Raw genomic sequence first — 24555 nt, 5'->3', positions numbered from 1 at the left:
ACATCTCATCCTGCCCTACCAGTTCTGTGACGCTGAACAGGTGATTTCACCACTTGAAGCCTCAGTTTTGCCATCTGCAAAATGGGAACAATTACCCTCCCCACATAAGGGAGGTGCAAAGATTTCATGTGATCACATGGGCAGGGCATCAAGGCACGTGGTAAACACCCAACAGATTTGAATGAAGTAATTCCCTGTTCTTCATCCAATAAAGAAGAGCTCTCAACCCCCTTGGGAAGGCTGGCCCATCCTGGCAACCAAGTAGGTAGGAGACATGAAGATCTTAGCTAGTTTTGGTGGGGGCCTTCCCTTCCTAGGTTGGAGCTGGACTCCTCTGGGTGGACTGTGCAGATCAGAATGGACTAAAGCCTCACTGTCCAATACAGTAGCCACTGGCCACAGGTGGCTAAATTTAGATAGAAATCAATTAAAAATCAATATTTGAAAATTGATCAGTTGCACCTGCCACGTGTCAAGTGCCCAACAGCCTCCTGTGTCTAGTTGGCTGCTGCACTGGACAGCACGGGTGTAGAACGTTTCCATTGTTGCAGAAAGTTCTGTGGGACAGCCTGGACTAGACGATGTGAGGAAGTGTAGCTCAGGGTACAGGTTCCTTGTGGGGTGGACCATCTCCCCAGGTATAGAGGGACATGGTAGCCCCATGAAACCAGATTGGTGGGCAGAGGATCCCCCAACCCAGGCTTTGTCCATCTTGCCTCTCAGAGAGGGCCTGTTAATCCCTTGGGCAAGTTACCCCAGGCTTTGTCCATCTTGCCTCTCAGAGAGGGCCTGTTAATCCCTTGGGCAAGTTACCTAATTTCTCTGAAATTTTACTTCCTTTCCTGTAAAATGAACACAAGAATGGTACCAGCCTCACAGAGTGGGCTGCTCTGCAAAGAAGGCACTGGGCATGCTTCCTGGCACGTTGTAGAAGCTCAACAGGCTTGATGTTGTTTTTATTGGTTTTGTTGCTGTTATGTTCATTTGTGTTATTACCAGACGGATGTTCTTGGCTCCTTTGCAAACCTGTGGCAACAGTCACCTCCATCTTTAGGCCCTTCTAGTCCTGCCATGTTTTGTCACGTGAAAATTACAAAACCCCCTTGTCATCTCTAAAAATGTCCTGCAGATTTTTTTTTCCTAATTAGGAAAATAAAGCATATTCATTCCAAGAAGTGAATAAATTTTGGAAAACTCAGAAAAGCACAGCAAACACCAAGAATCAGCCCTCCCCCAGACATAATAGCTGATAAGATGCTGGTGCCTTCTCCACATCCTTCTTTGTAAGAATGGTGCCTGTTTGCATATTTCAAAGCCAGTGCCCACAGGCTGGGGACCTGCTCTTTTTTCCACACACAAGTCAGTGCTGAGCTTCCCCATTGCTCAGTCATAACCCCAAATGCCTGTTTAAGGGCTTGGGAATCTATCCCATGGATGGACCATAAATAATTACCCATTCTTCTTATGGATAATTCAGAGGAGGGTTACAGTGGCTCTTTTATAAAAGCCAAGGGGGCACGGGGGAGCAACTCATAATTATATAAATGCCTCCTCTTTATCTCATTTAATCAACACAACATCCATTTAATTCACTATGCCTGTCCCATCTTACAGATAAGCAAACTGAGGCTCAGAGTGCTAAAGACCATCCTTCCTAACTAATCAGGGGAAGTCTTTTTTGTCCACACTACTCCTTGTATGGAAACATTATCTACCAGGGGCTGTTGGTACAGAATGGATGTTTCTAAGGACACCAGTCTATGGGAAGCCAGAGGGGAACCTGGGCTCTGTAGGTCTCCTGTCTAAGATGAGTCATTTCCATCCAGGGAGGTCAAGGAAGGGCATAGGTATGAATCTTGCTTGCTGTCCCCTGACACAGTTGTTTGAGCCCAAAATAGAAATCAGGAAAAATGAGGGTCTTATGAAGGTCCCAAGACCCAGAATATCTTCTAACAGCAGATTAAAAAATGAATCAAAGCTTCAAATTCCTGCTGTGCTTCTCCGGACAGATTAGACAAAAAGCCTTTCAGCCTTGTGACCATGCGCCTACTCCTATCTTGTTCCTTTCTGGTCAATTTAATCACTTAAATAGAAACCGTTGTCCGTGACAGAGGAGATAAAGGAGGAAAGGGGTGAGGGTGAGGGGTACAGAGAGTTACTCGCCCAGCACGTGATGGCAGAAGGCACGGCCCTTGTTACAGGTGGGCAGCAGGTGATGCCCAGGCAGCCGGCCGTGCCCGGCTTTGCCCTTGGTAAAGGAGAGACCTTTCCCCTCCATTCTGCAAGGTTCATCTCAGACAGTGCACTTTTGCTTAGGTCTTGGAAGATGGCTTGTCTTCTTGGATCTAGGAGACATATAAGGCTGAGGGTCCTGTCTCCTAATCTCAGAGATGCAGGTTCTTGCCTGAGCTGCCACAGATCATCCGTGGCACAGGTGGGGCACACATGTGGTTCTGATTCCTGGTCCAGCCTTCCTGTGCTCTTCTGGAGTTTTGCATGACCACCTAGCAGTCTGCTCTGTCACTGGTGTTTGGCTGGGGGATGGGACAAGGATTTCAGGCAGAGGGAGCTCAGTGAAGGTGTGGGTTTTGCCTCTACTGGCTCCTGACCCAAGTCCTTCCCAGCCCATTTTGTCCTTTACGATGACAAATGATGACAATGATGAGAGCAAAGCTCACATCCCACCCTGCACATGAGATGACTTGCCTGGGAAGGGACCAGATCACACACTGTCTTGTCTGCCTATTAAGTGCTCTTGGCTCTCCTGCCTCTTTCTCTGTGAGATGCTGAGTCACAGGGCCCGGTCCTCACCCTGAGGCTGCTTGATAATTGAGAGGAGGAAGGTAAGACATGCTTGAGCTAGATGTAGATCAGGACACAGATTCTACAACGATGACTGCATGAAGACACGGTGGTGTATACACCGTACACTGTGATAGCTCAGCTTTAAAACAGAAGGAAATCCTGCCCTTTGTGACAACGTGGGTGAACCTGGAGGACGTTATGCTGAGTGAAATAAGCCAGTCACAGAGGGACACACCCTGCAGGATCCCATTTATGTGATGTATCTCAAATAGGCAAACTCGAGAGAGTGAAATGGTGGTTGCCAGGGGCTGGGGGAAAGGGAAATGGGGAATCGCTAACCAGTGAGCATAAAGGCTCAGTTCTGCAGGGTGAATCCACTCTAGAGCTCTGCTGTACAACTTTGTGCCTGCGGGCAGCAATACCGTATATGTACACTTAGAAACTGGTTAAGCAGTGGGGGAGGGGATAGCTCAGTGGAAGAGCGTATGCTTAGCAAGCACAAGGTCCTAGGTTCAATCCCCAGTCCCTCCATTAAAAAGAAAGAAATAAAAACCCAATTACCTCCTCCCTAAATAAAATAATAAATTTAAAAGAAATTTTTTTAAAAAAATGGTTAAGCAGGTAGATCTCAAGTTAAGTGTTCTTACCCAAAGAGAATTTTTTTTCCCTAAAACGTAGGGTTCTGAACTCAGCACCTGTGAAAGGGTACTAGGGTGCAGCCTTCTGAAGCTTAAGAAACTTTGTGCATATGTACCTGTTTTTCTGGGTATAGGGTCTTAGCTTTCATCAGACTCAAAGCAGCATGATGACCCCCACAACAGTAATGATGGCAGCTGCCGGTCACTTCGACTGTATCGTCACCGGCTTCTGCTGATACGTTATTATTGTCACTACTGTTCTGTTCTTTGTGTAAGGGAGATATATGGTCATTTAGCCCTATTTTTGCAGATAAAGAACCTGGAATTTAGAAAACTTAAATAACTTGATGAGAAGTAGCTGGGCCTCAGACCCAGGAAGGCTGGCCCTAGGACCAGTGCCTTTAACTGCTGCCTCCCTGAATCCTTCCAATGATCCTATGACACAGAGGCTAGTACCCCATTTTAGAGAGTAGGACACTGAGGCTCAGATGTGTTCAGTCTCTATTGCTGGAGGTGGGCAGAACTGGGATTCATAGATGGTCTGTCTGCCTTCGGGGCAGGGCTGACTTTCTATGATGGTAAAGAACCTAGGGTACCAGGAGGATTGGAGCAAGACATGATGGGTGTGGGCTGGGGCAGGTGGCGGTGGAGCCACGGGCACCATTCGCTTTGGGTTGGACAAGCTTGAAGTGCACAGAAGGAGGGAACCTAACTTTTTGTTATGATTTCTTTTTTGTTGTTGTTATGATTTCTTGAGCACCTACTAGGTGCTAAGCCAGAGACTGCAAAGCTTTTGGCTCAGAGTGAGTGATTTAAAAAAAAAATGAGTTAGTTTGATATATCTCCCTGCCCCCAACAACCACCAAAGAAAATAAAGAAAATCTCACTTTCTGGCTTTGCTTAAAAAAGCAGAGGACCCGGCACCCCTGGACCCAGGTTGCCAGGTCGCTGTCCCTGTTAGATGGTCTGTGTGCACTGTTTTTCCACAGGCCCTACCAATCCCTTTTGTCTCCTAGACTGTAGAGGTGAATGTTGTTGACCGTTGATCACTTATTTTTTTCCCGCACACCTGGCTCACTGGAGGTTTCCCTTTACTGAGCTGTGAGCTGACTGTTTAGATCTTTCAAGTTGTTACTGCTTCAAAGAACTTCCCCAATAATATGAGGCTATCCATGCAAAGACCACAAGAGGCTATTTAAAAATAAGCATCGTGTCTCACCTACTTGGTTCCTATAGACAGTGGGACCTTTCACCCGTGTGCTAAGCCTCTGGGATTGACCCAGAGCCCAGGTGGATGGACCCTCCTATTCATTGGGTCCCCGAACCCAAATTCCCCACCCATGAACCCAAAAGGACATTTTCCTGCTTCATTGATTTCACTGTTCCAGGAAGGCTAGGGGTAAGGAGAGGCCCTTCTTCCAAATTCCAGTGGATGGTAGTGTTTTCATCATCGGTACCAGGTGATCCTAGCCTTCTCCACGAGTGTTCAGTCTCTATTGTGTTCAGTCTATTGTGTGTGTTCAGTCTCCAGGGAGGCTGGAAGCAGGCTGTGCGCAGAGGCCTTCTGGGCATCAGAATGTCCTGGAGGGTGGGGGGAAAAAGTGTAATTTTGCATTACTGGGCCTTGGAAAGTGGAAAGAGAACACAGCTGGAGGCTCCCCTTTATTGAGCCGTGAGCTAACTGTTTAGGTCTTTCAAGTTGTTTTTGCTTCAAAGAACTTCCCCAATAATACGAGGTTATCCATGCAGAGACCACAAGAGAATATTTAGAAATAAGCATACATCATGCCCTGTGGCTTTTTCTTATGTCTGTTCATAACTATCTAAGTCAGACTTAAAACATTTTTTGACTAGGCAACACATGTAAATGTTAAATAAAATAGTACATAAGTGTATTTAGAACTTTCTCTTTCATCCCCATTCCTCATCTTCTGGTTCCCCTCCTTAGAGAAACCGTGGTCACCAGTTCCTTATTCCTTCCAGCAATATTTTATACATATACAGGCAAATATATGTGTATTTGTATATATGTATTCTTTTTAAGGGCAGCAGACCATGATAATTGAGGCGGTCCCCCATTGATGGATATTTAGGTTGTTTCTAGTCCTCTTTGCCATTAAAATCAAGGCTACAGCAGATCTCATTCTTGGTGGACCCGGTCTGTCTTTGGGGTAGATGTTCAGAAATGACATGGCACTGGTGAAGGAAGCATGGTTATCCATCATTTTATAGGTGAGGAGGACGAGGCTCCAGGATTGGGCGCCTGGCAAAAGTCACACAGGCAATGAGGGCAAAATTGAGGTCCAACCCTGGATGCTGTGACTTAAAGCCTGCTTCTCTTTCACCTTCCCCCACTGTTCCTCATTTCTGCCGAAGGCCGTGGGAGCTCAGGGCTCCACGGCTGACCATATAAAGTGCTGGGGAAAAACTGAACTTGCTTCCTAATACGGTCACAAGAGGGAAACCCTGTGCCTGCAGCTGGGACCTGCTGGTGGCACAGGGCCGTGAGATGCCGGCTGGGACACGGGAGGCAGAGATGTTGAAACCTCTGAACTTGACCAGCTGGAGAGGGGCTTCTGAGGGCAGGGAGGCAGAAACACAGCCAAGAGCAGGTGGGCTGGGTCAGGTGAAATCGACTAAGATGGAGTGACGGGGAGTGATCTTCCAGATTCTGAGGCCCAGATGCTGCGTGGGGCATGCTGCTGCCTGCCCATCTTTCCTCTCGGGCCGTTGTGCCCTGGCTGATGTGCTGAACGGACAGAGGTCAGATCTGCCTGGAAGCACGGATTACATGCTTGCTGTGTGCATCGCACCAGGAGGTGTCCTAGGCAAATAGGAAGAAGCTGGTAATGGAGGTGGGAGAGCCATGCCTTCCTTCCTTCCTTTACTTGTTTTATTCAGCAAATGTGTACTGTGTGTCTGCCACGTGCCTGGCCCTGTGCTGGATGCTGGAGATACGATGGTGTGCAGCTGGCAGGCCAGGAGGTGACATTTAGACGAAGCCTGGAAAGAGCAGACAGAAATGGCTCTGGGAAGATTGGGGAAAGTGTTCCAGGGAGAGGGAACAGCACATGTGAAGTTGCCAAGGTGGCAAGGTTTTCATCATCATGAAACAAAGGGAGCATGGGATAGTCACTGGCATTATTGAGCCCCTGCTGTGTACCAGGCTCTGTGCTAAATTCTTCACGAGTGCTCTCTCACAGCAGACCAATGAAGGAGCTCTGTTATACCTGCCCATTCTGCAGATGAGGATAACTGAGGCTGAGAGGCTAGGAGACTTGTCCAGGATCACATAGCCAAGAAGTAGCAAAATGAGAGTGAAAACAAGTCCCTGGTACTCAATTCTGTACCCTTAACCACTGCCCTTTACTGCCTCCAGGTCCCTGGAGGGGGTGGTTTGGGCTGTAAATGACACATTCTAAAAAGGACGTGGCAGCCTGGGAAGAGCTGGAGGTGGAGTTGAGGCCTGAAGAAGAGGTAGGGCTTAGTTGATCTTCATACAAACCCTCAGTCATTTATTGGGCACTCACTCTGTGGGGGCCCCGAACTGGGGACCAGGACACAGATGAACAGGACACACAGGCCCTGCCCTGGAACAGCTTTGCCACCTCTTCAACGAACGTCCACTGAGCACCTAGTATGTGCTGCCCAGTGCGAGGCCCTGGGCCACAGAGATGAAGGCAGCACTGCCCCTGCTCCAGGGAAGCTTTGCAATTAACTGACCCCTCAGGCATTCAGTGAGCACCCACTGTATACCTGAGCTGATTAACACCTTCTTATCTGCTAAGACTCAGAAGAGGGAGTACCTCCCCCTGAAGTTTCTCTGAGCAACCCCCATGTGAGTTAGGGCCCTCTCTTCCTTGCTCTCATAATCCACTGGGCTCCATCCTTGTTCTTATGATGTTATTTTTAAACATCCTTGTCTTCTGATCTGTGGGCTTTCTGAAGGCGGGGTGATGGTTGATTTATTTATCTCCAGCATCGAGCACAACCTGGTATACAGTAGGTGCTCAATAAGCGGCGGATGGATGTTTAGATAGATCTCATGCTGACCTCATTCCTGACCTTTTGAGGGAGTGGTGAGAACCTGGGAGATTACACCCTCTCCCCAACCAGTTCCGTCCCTTTTGAGGAATACCATTCTCCCCTGGACCCGGCCCAGCTCACGTCATCATTGTCCCTTAGTGTCGGAGCTTCTGGAGGGAGCCTCCCACTCTCCAACCAGCTGCCACCGTGACCGAAAGCCCCCTTGTGGGCAGGATCTTGTGTGTTTTATCTTCTACTGTAACCCCAAAGTCTTGTACAGTGTCTAGGACACACACTGAATGGATGAATGAAGGCATAAGTGAATGAAGAAATGGTTGACTGTTTCTATTTCTTTAGCACGAGCATAGGTCCGCAGCCTAAGGGACAGTGCTCACTCCTGGGAGTGGGCCGAGAGGGGCTCGGTGCTGCCAGGGTCTTGCTGGGTGACTTTGGTCAAGTTGCTTAACGTCTCTGGGGTTCGCTTAGCCCTGAGTGTAACCCAGAGATGGAATATCTGCTCCTCCTCCTTTAGTCACTTCTCGGGGGAGCTGGAGGGAAGACCTGCTTCGTGGCCATCAGAGCTTCAGGCAACGCTGATGTTATCATTTGGAAAAGCAGTTCCTGTGGGACAGGTTGGAGCCTGTCTGCCAAGCTGTGGCCTCAGCCCGCGGGAAAGGCCGGTGTACAGTAAGGGGCAGTGACCACCAGGATGGCGCCCGGCACCGCGGGCTCTGCGAGCGCCTTCACGCCCCTTCCCTGTTTGGATCGTTTTCAGATGCTCGTCTGCACTCGGTAGGGCAGGACAATGATTTTTTTTAAGTGTGGTAAGATCTCTGTAACGTGACATTCAGCATTTTAACTAGTTTAAAGGAAAAAATTCAGTGGTGTTTAGCACATTCACAGCACAGTGCAGCTGTCACCACTATCTAGCTCGGGAACATGTTTATAACTCCAAAAAGAAGCCTGTCCCAATTAGCCGTCACTCCCCCTTCCCGTGTCTCTCCAGTCCCTGGAAACCAGAGATCTGTTTCCTGTCTCTATGGATTTGCCTGTTCTGGACATTTCATATAAATGGAACCATATGATATGTGACCTTCTGTGTCTGACTTCTTTCATTCAACATAATGTTTTCAAGGTTCATCCATGGTGTAATGGGTCAGTACCACTCCTATTTAAGGACAGATGTGTTTATCCCCATGTCACGGGCCAGGGAGTATGTATTTTGTTCATGGTTGAGAGGTTGAGCTCTGGGGTAAGCAGTCATGATTTTAGTTCCAAATGTCCTCCGCTCTGTGTGACCTGATGGCAAGCTCATCGAGCCTCGGTTTTCTCACCTGTCAAATGGGCAGCGGGAAAATCATAGTCACAGGGCAGACGTGAGGACTAAATACGAAGGCATCTGTGCAGTGCTTAGCTCAGTGGCCAGTGCATCGTGGGTGCTCCAGAAGTGGTAGCTATTACTTAAGCCGTGAGGTTCAGGGAGGTGAAGTGACAGCAAGTGGGAGTGGAGCTGGGATGTGAACCCAGAACTGTTTAAAACCACACAGTTATAAAATATAATACTCAGGTGCCCTAGAAATCCAGTCTTGCTCCTTGCTCCTCTTCCCCTATACCTGGAATCAGTGATGCCAAGGGGTTCCCAGTTGGACTCTGAGCCTCAGTTTCCCCATGTCTAAAATGAGAATCTGAGTGCATCTCTCTAGCAGTGCTGCCGTGAGGATGCAGTGAAAAAATGCGCACAGTGGTGCTCGGACAATGCAAGCATTGTGGGTGTTCTCATGACCAGACCTTACGGCCTCGCTGTCCGAGCTGGCCTCCCTGCCGTGTTCCGGAAGTAAGCTTGGTTCTCTGTTTGGCAGACGTACTCTGGCCTCTTCTGCGTGGTGGTGAACCCCTACAAGCAGCTGCCCATCTACTCGGAGAAGATCATCGACATGTACAAGGGCAAGAAGCGGCACGAGATGCCGCCCCATATCTACGCCATCGCCGACACGGCCTACCGGAGCATGCTGCAAGGTGAGCCCCCCGCCAGCGCAGGGGTCGCCTCCATCAGGGAGTCCGCCCGGGCTGCTTCCTGACAGAGCGCTGGCTTTCCCCGGGCCCCTCCTGTCCTGCCTGCCTGCAGTTCTCGCCAAGAATGTGGAGTTTGGCAGGCGATGTTGGGTGACAGGAGGGCTGTGACTGAAAAAGGGAAAAAGCAAGCTGAACATCTGTGCTTGCAGCCCGGGAGGGCGAGGGAGGGCGAGGGAGGGCAGACAGCTTGGGCAAATACGGGCATGGGCCCACTCCGGCTCCTGCTCTGGAGTTCTCCATCCCTCCGGCTGCCGGAGGGCCTGGCCAGGCCAGCTGTCTGGAAAATGGGAGGATGCCCTCACCTCAGAAGGGAAGAGGGTGGGGAACAGCCCCAGGGCTGAGACAACCAGATCTGGATTTGCAGCCAATTGTCACACCCTGTGGGCTCCTGTGCAAATGTCTTGTCCTCTCCAGCCTCAGTTTCCTCATCTGTGAAAAGGGGGTGATAGGATCTAGCTCAGAGCTTGTTGTCAAGATTGTAATGCAGGCTTTTCCACACTGAAGATTTTTGCATATTACCTCCTAGTTTATGTATTATGTATTATTATTATTATCATCATCATTTTTTGTGTGTGTGTGTTTGAGGGAGGGAAGCAATTCGGATTTATTTATGTATTTATTTACTTACTTACTTACTTCCTTTTAATGGAGGTACCGGGGCGTCGAGCCCAGAACCTCGTACATGCTGAGCACATGCTCTACCACTGAGCTATACACCCTCTATAGTATTATTATTATTACTATCATTAATAACTTTTTATGGAGGTAGAACATACATACAGTAGAATGCAAAAAGTGTACAAATTTAGTGTCCAGACTAAAATTAATGTTTACAGATGTCTACAGTCATATAATCAACCACCCAGACCAAGATGTGAAATATTTCCAGAAAGTTCTCTCCTGCCTCTTCCCTGTCAATACCTCCTCAACACCCCAGAGAAGTAACTGCTGTTCTGACCTGTCACCAGCAGTTAGTTTTGTCTGTTCTTAAACTTCATACAAACTACATGGTCATAGTATTTACTTAATATTTTTCTTATGAGCTTCCCTCCACTCCCAAATTTACTTCAGACCAAGCAAAGCACAGCAGTAAATACACTATTTTAGTTGAGAGCATGAATTCTAAAGCAGGGCTGCTGGTGTTCAAACTCCAGGTCTGCCACTCACCAGCTTTGTGACCTTGAACAGGCTACTTGAACTCTCTCTGCCAAGGTTTCCTCATTTGTGAAAGAGGATTATAATACACGTGACCTAACACATAGAGCTGATGTGAGGACTAAATGAACTATTGCATATAAAGTGATTAGAATGGAGCCAAGTACTTAATAGAAACTCACTAAGTCTGGGCTGTTATCCTCCTCATCATGTACAAAACCAGATATTGAACATGCCAACTATACATAACAATTAAAATAAAATTTATTCGCCTGGGTGGCACCTAAAATCACTCCCCTACCCTTTAGGGCACATGGAATTGGAGTAGTCACTGTGTTTCATGTAATGCCCGGTTGGGCAAAAGCTTGAAAAGTAGAAGTTTGCTACTGTGGGGCTGCTTCTCAGCCTCAGTTTCAATAGGACTTTGGGTCCAGGCACACATCCCCTTCAACACAAACTCACACATTCTCTCTTTTTTGATCTTCAGCCCCGTTCTGTGAGGTAGGGTCAATGTTACTGCCTCCACTTTACAACAGAGGCAACTGAGTCTTTGAAAGTACCTTGAAGCCAAGTGGGGCTTATCCCAGGAATGCAAAGCTGGTTCAATAGTCCAGGAAACCAATCAATATAATGGTCTAAAAGCGGGGGGAAAAGCATGATCATATCAGTTGATACAGAAAAAGCATTTGACAAAATGCAATATCTATCCATGATAAAAAAAAAAAGAACTCTCAGGAATGATGCAGGAATAGACCTGCATCAACGTGATAAAAGGCATTTACAAAAAAATCTGCATCTAACATGATGCTTAAGAGTGGAAGTCTGAGTGCTTTTCACTAACATAAATAACAAGGTAAGGATGTTCAATTTTACCACCACTATTCAATATTGTACTAGAGGTCCTAGCTAGTGCAATAAGGCAAGACAAAGAAACTGAGGCATCTTTAAATTGTGAGTTTTTTCCCATTCAAGAACCTTGGTTCTCTGTCAGGAAAGCCCTTATCCTCCAGAGTTAAGCCCTTGCTTTTCTCATCAAGTGTTTTGGGTACATAATAAAAAGGACAGCATCCATCTCAGTACCATAAATCTTTGGGGAGGCATGATGAGATTTTCTTTCCTGTAAATGAGTCTGGTCTTGAGATGCAGGACTCCTGTCCTTACCCTTGAAAAGGGCTTTGGCAATTCTAAGTTGTGCACAGTTATGTGATTCTTAGGTGAGAACAGTCTGGAGGTTGTGAACCAGCAGCTGGCAGGCTGGATCCAGCCTTCAGATAAGTTTGGTTTGGTCCACATGGGGTTTTAAGGATTCTTAAATTAGTTGCCAACTTTTAAAAATTGGGAGATTGTACATAAAAATCCAGACTTCTAGGTTATTTTGAAAGTATTGGAGCATCTGGCAACACGTGATCCTATCTGTCAGCTGCCCTTTTAGAGGAGATATGAGTTGTCCAGTTCCCCAGTCCTTACCCCTCCTGGTGCATTTGTTTGTGTTAACTGCCCAGGCCCTGTGTTTGACTTTGCAGTCCCTGAAATAGTCACCTCCAAGAGTGTTCTGAGTTAGGAATTGAGAGGAACCCAGTCCTGGAAGCTTCTGAGGGCAGGGATCTAGGTGTGCCTGGGAGATGGACCTCCACAGGTAGCGAGGCTCATGTAGAAGTCCCCCAAGTTACTGACAGGGTTAGATACTTGCCTACAAGTATGATTCAAGGTGGACCACTCCAGACACGGGATTACCATTAACTCCAAAAACCAGCAGATGAAGCCTTGCAAGGAGGATTGTGGAGATACAATCTCAGGTTGTAAAGTGATGACTCTTGGATTTAGATATATGTGTTTGTAAAAAAAAAAATCCTTTGTGGTCTCCCTTGTTGGAAAAGTATAAAATGGTGGTTCACACACCTCTTTGGGAAGCTGAACATCACAAAGTTACAGTGTTCATATCATTTAGGGTGCTTTTGGTTGCAAGAGTCATAGCAACCCATTAAAGTGGCCAACAGGAGTTTATTACCTCACATAACAAGCAGTTTGGAGTTTGAGTTTGATGATTTCAGGGTTAGTTAATTCAGCCACTCAAAAAAAGACTTCTTTTGAGATTTTCTGGGGTGTTTCCTCACAGTCACAAGATGGCAGCTGTAGCTCCAGACATCACATCCTCATGTGATAATATCCAAAAGCATGGAGGAAGTCGAGGGTTAGGTTTTTTCTCCTCTGTCTCTTTTTTTATCATAGAGAAAAACCTTTTCCAGACACTCCTCAGCAGGTATCCCTTATGTTTGGTCACTTGCTAATCTCTAAACCAATCATTAGGAAAGGGGTTTAGGACATTCATGATTGGTTTGGACTAATTCTATTTCCTTCCTGGACCTGAGGGAGCTCCCACTAAGCAAATTTTATCTGAATACCAGAATGAAAGAAAATTCTGTTAGCAAAGGAGAAACGGGGGAGTAAGTGGTAAGCCACAGTGTATATGTGTCATTTAGAAAAACTTTAATCTTGTGGTAGAGCACATGCTTAGCATGCAGTAGGTCCTGGGTTCAATCCCCAGTACCTCCTTTAAAAATAAATAAATAAATGTAATCACCCCCCCAAAAAACCCCTAAAAAATACCCAAACTTTAATCTCATATATTCATTATAGACATATTAAAACGTACATTTAAGCAAAATAGAACATACCAGCACCCATAATTCTGTCACCCAGAGATCACCACCATTAACGTTTTGCAAACTGAGCTAGACGGCATGAAATGAAGGAGGTTTTGACTATCTGAAAATAATTGGTTCCAGAAAAAAAAAATCACTTAAAACAGGGATCCAGGTTTCACTGTGGATAGTAAAGGGGGAAAAAGAGTTTTGACTGGACTTGAAAAAATGACATTGCAAATTATGAACATAAGCTTATTTTATTTTACATGTATTTGGGGATTTTATGGTGATTACAACTGGATGCTAATTCTTAGACTAAGTATAAAATTAATTAAGGGTTTTTTTTTTCCTTAACTTTTTTGGGGACAAAATCATGTGAGAGCATAACATACCATTCTTTATGTCATGCTTGATTTCTGTAGTGTGGGATAAGAGGATAATTTTTGCAGACTTACTGAAGGGATGACCACTTTTGCCAAGAGCTTCTTTTACTTATTTGGTGTTTAACAGTCTTTCCTGTTGTGTTATCTTTAATGATGACTCTCAGATTTTTGGTTGTGAATTGATCTGATTTTTTTGTGGCTTTTTGGAGTTCACTGTCTTGTGACTCTCTGCACCTTCAGGGAAGATCAGTGATTTTGCAGAGTTGCCACTTTGTTTTGTGTTTGTATCATGATGGTGGATGTTGACACCCAATAATTGGCAAGGTGAAGGCTCTGAGTTGGTGAGCAGCAGCGGTGCAGACCAGGGAAGGATGCTTTAGTGAAGTCTGAATTTCCTAAATATTAGTCAACTTATTGAGGAATATTTTTATGTTGTGGTAACTTTTGCCTCCATAGATAACTTTCCAATCATGAGTATTACATGTCAGTGTCTAAAGGAATTCTTTATTACTCTTTTGCATTTTTAGTTTTTATTTTTATTAAAGGTATATGTGAAGGTGGTTTGGAGTCAATTCTTCAAGGCTTGTTTAGAAAAATAGACCTCCTTTGCTGTTTCTCTAATTTCCCCTTCTTCAGAGGTAACCATTATCAACTCTTTTAACTGATTTTTTGATATTCTGTAATTGCTAAAAGAAAAAAAAGCTTGATTAAATTGCTGATATAGTAAATATTTTTCTCAGTTTTAGGCATGACTTACTGACTTCATGGAAGATGAGGATTAACTCACTCTCTTGCTTTCCCCCTACCTCCTCCCAAATACATGCACAAATACCCCATCTCATAGACTCCCAATATTGTTTTGTATTAACTTTGATGAAGTTATTATTATGACTGTGTAGATGCTATTCACAGCTGAGCTCTGCACTGTCTTATGATTACTTTTCCTGTACCATCCTTTCTTTTCCCTGGAGTTAGTAATTGCCTTTCTTTTTCCAACTTGGTTTTCTATGTACTTAATCATTAATCTACCCTAAGTTCTCCTTCTTAATATGTTAATCTCTTTTTAGTATGTCTAGGTATGTGGTGAGGGTCCTGTTTATATCCTGTCCTTGAAGGTAATTGCTTCTGTAGCCTTCTGATCTGCCCTGGCTACTGTCTATGACTGGAGCTGACATTTGGGATCTTGCTTATCATCCTTGGAATTCCCTTCAATGCTCTCATGGTGGATTCCTTGTTTCCTAGTTTCCATATCTTCCTCTTCTTTGATTTACTCCCCTGTTTAAACAGAGCATTTTCTCTAGTGGTTTCTCAAGAAAGGATGTATATGAGGCAAATTGAGATCTTGCATATCTGAAAGACTTAATGATTCTCTAATATTTAAGGGATAGTTTAGCTGGGTTTAAGATTTTAGGCAAGAAATAGTTTTCTTTCAGAATTTTTAAGATATTACTTCATTGCCTTCAAGCTTCAGTTTTATTTTTGAGAAGGTAAAAGCCAGTCTGATTCTTGATCCTTTGTGTGTGACCAATTCCACCCCCACCTCCTTCTCTGGAAGCTTTTCTTGAACTTTTCTTTATCCCCCTGATCATGATAGTGTTTTTTTTTTTTTCCTACCAATTGTGCTGGGGACTTAGTGCAACTTCATAATCTATAAACTTATGTCCTTAAATTCTGGGAAATTTTTGTGAATTATGTCCTTGATGAATTCTTTCTGTTTGTATTCTCTGTTCTGTTTTTTTTTTCCAGGAGTTTTCTTATTTCTATGATGGAATTCCTAGATTGTTCCTATAATTTTCATCTCTTTTGCTTGTCTTTTTCTCCTTCTATTTTTTATTTTCTGGCCATTACCTTGACTTTTTCTTATAACCCTTCCATTGAGCTTTCTTTTTTTAAATTTAATTTTTCATATAAATTTTAGAATTAGCATCTCTGATTCTAATGTTATTTTTTTCCATTGAGTTTTCAATTTCTGCTGTCATTAAAACAATTTTTTTCTGAGAGTTCTGTTTTGTTTCCTGAACATTTCTTATAGTATTCTTTCCCCAAGGATGTGATGTCCTTTTTCTTGGAGGATATTTATCCACGCATAGGTCTCTGTTTCCTCCAAGAAGCATATTTTTCCTATTTATTTGTTTTGATTTCTGTCTGTCCTTAGTGGTTTTCTTCAGACGCCTGGTGATTCTTGGCTGTCCATTCATCTGGGAAGTTTTAGTACGTGGGCATCAGAAAGCTGACGGGAGCTCCGTGCCTGCAGGAGGAGCTTGCCGATGATGAGCTTAGCTATAAGATGGTGGAGCTGGGCTGCTCCACTGGGGCACTTCTGATGTATCTTTCAGTGTCTTTTCTTGGGCTGGTGAGATTCTTCAGAGAAGATTTGTGCAATCTTCTGCCTGGAAGATAAAGTTCTATCTACCATCACTTTGAGGGTCTAGTTGAGAAGAGGCTAAGGGGTTCAAACTGTGTGATAAAACTTGCATGTTATCTTCCTGCTTTCGTTATGGTCCCTGGTGTCCCCCAAGACAGACATCCTATATTTCTCCCTTTCCAGAAAATAAATCCACCCTCCTTCTCTGGCCTGTGGGTAGGGTAGTCACTTGGCTGCTAGGGGTGTAGAAGTTATCTGAAGTATCTATCGGCTTCTCAAGCAGACATTCAACCAATCCTTATGTTTTTCTGTCCTCCACTCTCTTCCCGAGGCCCCTGGGGCTGCCAGTTACTGAGCTGGAGGCTGTGAATCAGGTTGCCGCTCCGCTGTCCCCACCGCCAGCTTAGACTTCTCTCCCGGGACTGTCATCCCCTGTCCTGTTTGCTGGCTTCCCAGGTTGTGTGGCTGTCCTTTCCTCTCCTGTCCATTTGAACCGCTTCATGTGTTTTTGAAAAATCCCATTCCTATCATTTCAGTAAGTTTTAGGGAGGGAGGAGCACTAAATGCACATGTTTGGCCCACTGTCTTTCAATGGACATTCTCGCACACCTATTCTGAAGAAGCGGTAATGGTGACAGTGGATTTTTGTTGCCTGCTTCCTGTGTGCACAAGGATTTACAGGAATATTCTCACAAATCCTCACCACAGACGCACAAGGTGGACAGGATCAGATTAGGACCTTTAAAATTAAGCCCTGAAACTATCATGGCGCTGGCATATGTAATCCAGAATAAAAACAATACAAAACTATACAGTAAGGAAAGCCAACAAAGTTTTTATTCTTCCCATAACATTTACCTTGATAGTTTTTAAGAAACAGCAGATGTTGACTCCTTTAAAAACGGTCTTTATTTTTCCCTCCCTCCCTTCCTTCGTGTGTGGGCATGTGCTCAGGGGCCGATGTATACGTGACTGGTTGGATCGTTCAACACTGGAGGCAGGTGCTATTAGTAGTCCCATTTTATTGCTGGGAAAACTGAGGCTCAGGGAGGTGAAGAACTTGACACAGAAGTGTCAGAGTGGATTTGAACTTGGTGTATCGGATTCCAAAGTTCAAGGGTCCAGGGGGCGGCACTGAGATGCTGCATGGGCCCCCTCCTGCTCCGGAGAAGGCTGTTGGCTCCTGCAGGGCTGTCTTCTTGCATCTCAGGGGGTTAGTGTTGAAGTCCCAGCACTTGGGAAGCGGAGTTAGTGACTTCAGTAAATTAACATGATGAGTGTCGGGGAAGCATCACCAAAGCTTTCCTGACCAAAGCCACTTTGGATCTCCTGTCTCCCCAGCGTGGGTCCCTGGGGTCGGGGAGAGGTGTGAAAGGCAGGTGAGATTTCATGTGCGGTCTAGAGGAGCCGTCAGGACCTGTCACCCTGTGCATGAGAGCGACTGGAAGTGTCCTGTCCTCACCTAATTAGCACCAAACGGCCACTCTCAGGAAATTAAAAAAGAAACAACAGCCGCAGACCTTTATCAGCTCGGGCCCTTGGCTGAACCCTCTCCCAGCTGCAGGGAAATCTGGGAAGTGGAACGACCCAGACTCCCCTCTCTGCTTTGCAAGTTCCCACACTCGGTCTGAACCCTCCATCCATGGCTGGCAGGCCCTGGGGGGCTGGCTCATGCTCACCCAGACTGCTCTGTAAACTCAGCAGGGACAGGAGGGGCAGTGATGCGCCCTGGGCTCCCTGCCCCGTGGATCCCACGTCGCTCAGTCCTCACCAGTCCCGTGCAGGGCAGCCTTCCTGTTTGACAGACTGAAGAAATGGAGGCTCAGAGCCCCACGTGGGTTGACCCCAGAGCTGAGTGTCAAACTTGGAGATGTCACCTTTGGCCACCCTTGAAACGTTTTATCGTCCCTCTGAGGGATCACAGTAGATGGCATGGGGCTCTTACTCCCATTTAACAGATGAGGAAACAGGACCCAAAAGGCTAATGACCTGGCTTAGGGCTTATAATTAGAAATGGTTGAACATGGCCCGACACCCTGTCCTCCTGGGACAGAATCACTGCCGTCCGTGACCACTTCACTGGCTCACCGTTGTAGAGGACAGTGATGATGGCAGTGGCGGTGGCAATAAAGACAAAAATAATAGCAGTTACTGAGCTCTCGAATGGGCCTCGGGTGCTTCTCAGCTCTTCGTGTACCCAGCCTCAGGTCATCATTTTCACAGCCTTGGAAGACATGGGTTTTTATCCCTATCCTCCTGGTTGGGAAGCAGATGCTCTGAGTTGCCCAGGAGGTGGAGCCCAAAGTAATTCCAGGTGCTTTTGCTCCAGAAACTGTGTTCCTACAACACGGCCCCAGAGAAGGGGCCGGCTGGCGATTCTCTGCCTCTTGGAGACTTTGCTGCTGCTCTCAGCTCTGCGTGTGGCCCGGCAGGGTGAGCGCTGATGGCGCTCCATCCTTCTGGCTCCGTCTTCACTGACGCTTTGGGAGGAGCTGGTTGGCCCTCTTGAGTTATCCTGAGGAGATCACGTTCTTTGGCAGGAAATGGGGGAACATGAGCATCTGATTTCAAGGAGCCTTTTCTGGACGGCCCACGGTGTCTCGGATGCATGAGAGCTAAGGTTTTCAATAAGCAGTAAATACTGAGCTGAAGCAGCAAGCGTGCTTGAGAGGGAGGATTTGGGAAGTGCTGGTGGACATTGGGTGACGTGTTCTCATGGAATATGCGTGCTCCAGCCTCACCCCTGTCTCGTCCTCCCAGCCCCAAGAGATTTGGGCTCCTCCTCATCTCCTTTTTCATCTGAAAGTGTTGACTGAGGCCCCACCATGGGGGCGCCCACGGTGGGTGGGGTGCAGTCTACTGGAGGTGGGGTGCAGATGTAAATCAGAGCATCCCTCAAGTACATGTTCTCTGTGGGGGAGGTCCAGAGAGCTGTGAGGTGGACCCTAGGGACCTGGCCTGGGAGGGCAGCAGAGGCCTCCTTGCAAGGTGACACTTGGGCTTAACAAGGAGTTGGTGAGATCCATGAGGCCGTGGGGCTGGAGTTGAGAGAAGGAGGGAGAGAGTGGAGGTGGGAGCTGAGGCCCAGGAGGCCACCGGGAGAACGCTGGGCTTCCTGTACCCTGGCCCTCTTAGCTGGCCAGTTCTGCTATTCAAGGTGCCAGTGCTTCATGTGGGTCTGGAAAATTCCTGCTGGAGTCCAGCACAAGCTGTCAGTGCTTACCCAGAATCTCTTCCTACCCACTCTGTTGGGGGAGGAGGCTGGGGAGAGAAAGGCCTGGTTTAGAGCATCACCCTTGAGCTGGGTTTGGATCCCAGCTCTACCCAGGTGCCCACTTCTCTGCATCTCGATTTCCTTCTCTGTCCCATGAGGGTGGCACCTACCCTGGTTGTTGTGCGGGTTGGTTTGGACAGCGCCTGGGGAGAAGGGTGCTGGGCAGGGCAAGTGCAGGGCGTGAGCTGTCACCTGGGCAGGCCCAGGGTGGAGGCCCAGCACTGACATTCACCTTGGGTCTGGAACCTTCCGGCGTCCAACTTCGTGGGCGGCTTTAGGGAGGGAACCGCCTTTCTGCACGCGGTGGAGACCGTGTCCTCCAGTCCCCGCTGGCCGGGGGCAGCAGGGACCCTGCGGGGATGTGGACCTGGCCACCTTCCTCTCGCCAGGTCCCACAGCAGCCTGGCACTGGAGGGAGGGCGGGAAGCAGCTAGCCCGGGGCCGCTCTCAGCCCCAGCTTGGTTTTCTCCTTTTATGGTCAGCCCGCAGGCCGCTGGCTCCCCAGCCAGAAACCGTGAGCTCGTGTTGGGATCAGGCCGAAATAGCTGGTCCGCGGGGAGCTGGGCGTCTCCCGGGAGTCTCAGGCCTGCTGCAGGAGAGGCAGCGGGGAGCCCTTTATCTCACCAGAAAGCTCCCCCGCACACTCATGATGGCATCCATGGCCAGACCCTGAGGCCTGGGAGACAGAGGGGACAGAGGCACATTTAGGGCTTGGGTGTGGGTGAGGCGGACCCCAGGGCTCTGGGCTGGGCGGCTCAGCAGGAGCAGGTGGGACGTGGGGCCCAGCCCTGCCTTCTCCGCTTCCGTTCTATGCTCTTTTCCCACCTACTGTGGCCCAGGTCCTCTGTTTGGGATGCTCTGTCTCCTTGAGGGCTTCTCCGCCTGGGGATTCCTACACATCCTCCTCCATGCGGCCGGCTCAGTTGTCACCTTGGCTGCTCAGATGTCCATCTCCCTCTCGGGAGCCTCAAAACCAGCTCTACATTCTTCAGTGCTTTGCGTAGAGACCTGTTGTGGCATTTGTCCACCTCAGATCTTTGCCTGTCTCACCCCAGCACTGGATGATGAGCCTCTCAAAAGCAGACTAAGTAGGTCTTAGGAACCTGTGTTCCCAGTGCCTGGCGCATAGCTGGGGCTCTGGACTTCTTTGCTGTGGGAATACGTGAACACAGAACTAAGTGTTTAGCATGGCTTCCATCTGAATTGCCTTCTGAGATTGACAGAGAGAAATTGATTGGCTGAGATTAATTCAAGTCAACAGGTATTTCCTGAATACCTACCGTATATCAAACATTGCTCCTGGCACTAGGATTAGGCCCAGCCCTTGACCCTTAGGAAATCCTGGGCTAGTAAGAGAAATGTTAAAGGCAGTTTTGTAACTGTTGGAAAATGAATAAATCTGTGTGAAGTTTATGGAATCAGATCTCTTGATTCAGAGATGGTGTAAAATTAACACTGTTTCTTTAAAAAGCTTTATCGTGGTATAATTTAGATACCATAAATCCATTTTAAGTGTACAATTCACTGGTTATTGGTGAATTTACAAGGTTATGCAGCCATCACCACAATCTAAGTTTTTGTTCTTATTACCCCAAAAAAGAAATCCTGTGCTCGCTTGTGCCCTGTTGTAGTCACTCCCCGTTCCCACTCCCAGTTCCATCGTATCACTAGTCTACTTTCTGTCTCAATAGATTTGTCTATTCTGGACATTTAGTATAAGAGAATTTTCTTCCATCTGCTGAAAGATTGTTCTAACGAATATACAAGTATACAAGTCTTTTATCCGCTGAAAGATTGTTGTAATAAATATACAAGACCAATGTGAATGGTTCTCCCTTAAAGTTATGCAGTGTACAACTCATACCACTGTCCATGGCAGCCCTGAAGAGGACATACAGTAGAAAGGCTCCCAACTTAGCTTGAGGGAGGTATGGAGTTAGAGAAAGAATCATAGAGGAGATGACTCTCAAAATGAAATTTCAAGAATAAATTAGGACATATAACCCAAAGAACTGAAAACAGTTACTCAAACAACAACTTGTACTTGAATGTTCATAGCAGCATCATTCACAATAGCCAAAAGGTAGAAATAAACCAAATGTCCATCAATGGGTCTATCCATACAATGGAGTATTATTCAGCCATAAAAAGTGAAATTTGATACATGTTACAATGGGGGATAACCTCAAAAACATCATGCTAAGTGAAAGAAGCCAGACTGCAAAGGCCATGTGTTATACAATCATGTTTGTGTGAAATGTCCAGAATAGGTAAATCCATAGAGACAGAAAGCAGATCGGTGGTTGCTAGGAGTTATGGGGGGTTAGGAAGGAGAGTGTTGAATGGGTACAGGGTTTTATTTGGAGCTGGTAGGAATGTTTTGGAACCAGATAGAGGTGTTAGTTGCATGACATTGTGAAAGTACTACATGCCACTGAATTGTTCACTTTTACGTGGTTAAATTTATGTTGTGTGAATTTCACCTCAGTGGGAAAAAAAAAAGAAAAAGAATGGATTAGGCAGGTGAAGAAGTGGTGGAGACGGTGCTCAGGGCAGAAGAAAAAGTATGTGCAGAGCCTGGAGGGATAACTGCTCTGTCCACTCAGAGAACTGTGCTGTCTGGTGTCAGACATGAGCTCAGGGAAGGGATCGGCTAGAAAGCCCCAGGAAGTTGGTCTCCTGGACGCCTCACAGGTCAGCCAGCAGTACCCATGCTGAGTCATTCTCTGCACAACCCAGCAGGGCTTAGTTAGCTTCCCACGCTTGGAGGCGGTGTGTTTCCTATGGGAACGTCCCAGGCCAGACGTCCCCTGGCAGCCCCCAGCACAGAGCTCCCCTGCCCCCTGGCAGTGGCTCCCTCTCCTGGGGACCTGTGAGGAAAGGCCTCAGGATGGGCATCTGACCCTATAAATCTCTGTGCTCTGGGTGCAGGCTTTCCAAGGCTGCTGAGAAAGCCTGCCTCTCTTCCTGAAGCAGATGGATGGAGATAGCCCGTCCGTCTGTCAGTCTCAAAATCACTCCTTAAAATAGTGGATGCTCTGGGCCAGCCCCAGCGGGTTCTCTCGCTGCCCAGGTTCTGACCACGGGACGCTGCTTCCTCCATCCCTCGCCCCTCTGCCCCTTCCTGAATCCGTTTTTAACTGATTCCCTATGTTGCTATCTTCCCCAGCCGACTTCTCCCTCTGGGAGGACATTGGAGGCACAGGCATCCATAGTCCCTCAATTCCAGTCCCAGGAGCTAGTGGCTGTGCCAACACACTTCCCTCCGCGCATTTCTCTGGCTGTCAGCTTCTGTCTCTCTCCCAAATGTACTGGGGAGAGGAAAGTTTTATTGTTTTTATTGTTTTTATCCTGGAAGGATGTGTCACCATTACACAATCATCTGAGCAAGGGAAAACGAAGGCCTTTGGAGTCATGCAGACCTGGGTTCAAGTCCCCACACAAATTTGGTGACTTAAAACAACAGGAATTTTTTCTCTTACAGCTCTGGAAACCAGAGGTCCGAAATCAAGGTGTTGGCAAGGGTGGTTCCTCCTAGAGTCTCTAGGGGAGACTCTGGACCAGGCCCCTCTCCTGGGTTCAAGTGGCTGTCATCGGTTCTTGGTGTCCTTGGCTTGTAGACGCATCAGTTCAATCTCTGCCTCCTTCTCCACATGGCCTTCTTCCTGTGCCTCTGTTCTCCCTCTTCTGTCTCATCAATGAGGACACTGGCCATTGAGTTAGGTGTCATCCTAAAGCCAGAATGATCTCACCTAGAGATCCTTAATTACACCCCCAAGACCCTTATTCTGAATAAGATCACCTTCTAAGTTTCTGAGCGGACGTTTCTCTGGGGGCCATGGGTCAGCGCACTGCGGTGACCTTGGGCAAGTCCCCTCAGTTTGCTGTACTTCCCTCATCTGTAGAGTGAGGGTGGGGCCGGTGCCCAGGTCAAGGGGCCAAGGTGGGAGCTGAGCGGGTCACCGCGCCCAGGTGCTCAGGGCGGGCCTGAGGCGCGGTGAGTGCTCGGAGGTGGGGGCTGCCGGGGGCACTGCGGGCGCACAGTTCCTCCTTTCTTCTAGTTCCTGAGCTTTATGGTCATAATGGTTTCCTCGAGAGCAATAAAGATTATTTTGACATTGGTTTTTTGGCAAGATGAGGGGACCGTAACACATACTCATAGCACAGACATAAGCAGGACGGAAGGGGGTGGAATGAAAGTAGGTCTCTCCCGTGTCCTGGTTCTCAGTCCCTCGGACCCTCTCCTCAGGGACAACCAGTGTTGGCTGTGTCGAGGGTAGCTTGACAATATATACAACATATGCAAGTATTTGAAGATGGATGTGTGTGTGTGTGTACCTTTACATATGTATGTATGCACTTGTGTGCATGTCTGTTTGCGTGAAAGTACATCCCTCTTTTTAAAACATAAACACTCTATCACCTAGCCTTTTATTTTTCAGCTTAGTGTATCTCAGATTGTTCTGCATCCGTGTGTGAAGATCTGCCTGGTTCTTTTAATGGCTGATTCTGTGGCCAGGTCATACCAGATTTTAAATACCAGAATGTGGTTAATGAGTCTTCAGTTGATGGACCCGTGACATGGATTCCTTTCTGGTCTTTCGCTTTTGCTGATATTTTTGCAGTGACCAACTTGAGTGTCTGTCCTTGGGCACACGTGTGGGTGTTTCTGATGTGGATGTTTCTCGGGGGTGGTAGAGCAGCCAGGAATGGGAGCAGAAATTGGGGGTTGTAGGGAATCAGTAAGCTGGAATGGAAGGTGGGACTTCGTGGTGATGGAGGGTTCTGATGCCGAAAGAGGGCACCCCCTCGTTCTGTCCTGTTTGTTCCTGTGGCCCTTTTCCCTGCAGGGGCCTTCCCTCCTTTGGTCCTCAGCTCAGAGGTCAGGTTTGCCTGAGTGAAGCCTCCCCCGACCCCCTGAACGTGCCCCCCGTGGGCAGCTGTGGCCAGTGCTGCCAGCTCAAGGTGAAGGTGAGAAAGAGGAATTAAATGGCTTTTCTGCCTTTTGTCCTGAGGATCTGGCTCAACCAGGGAACTAGAATTTCCATCTGTTACCTGAGGGAAAGGAGAGAGAGTGATTGGAGGTGGGCATAGGATCCATGGAACTTGTCCAGTCATCTCACTCATTTTATCCTGCAGTGGACCAGATCTTCTTTATGTAATGTAGGTCTCCCTCCCACCTCCAGATATG

The 24555-nt window shown here is 47.2% G+C and overlaps 1 protein-coding gene across 2 annotated transcripts in view; it reads left to right on the top strand.

Moving 5' to 3' along the window:
• Window positions 1–24555, top strand: part of MYH11 (myosin heavy chain 11) — a 106191-nt gene that overhangs the window by 14200 nt on the left and 67436 nt on the right. For both annotated transcript variants that reach the window (XM_006212088.4, XM_015245943.3), the window contains exon 3: window positions 9329–9485. In XM_006212088.4, the coding sequence (XP_006212150.1) occupies window positions 9329–9485 (157 nt within the window). The remainder of the gene's footprint in view (window positions 1–9328; window positions 9486–24555) is intronic.

The sequence above is a fragment of the Vicugna pacos genome, chromosome 18 (assembly GCF_048564905.1).
Source record: "Vicugna pacos chromosome 18, VicPac4, whole genome shotgun sequence".
Classification (NCBI taxonomy): domain Eukaryota; kingdom Metazoa; phylum Chordata; class Mammalia; order Artiodactyla; family Camelidae; genus Vicugna; species Vicugna pacos.
This window is presented reverse-complemented; position numbering and strand designations above follow the sequence as displayed.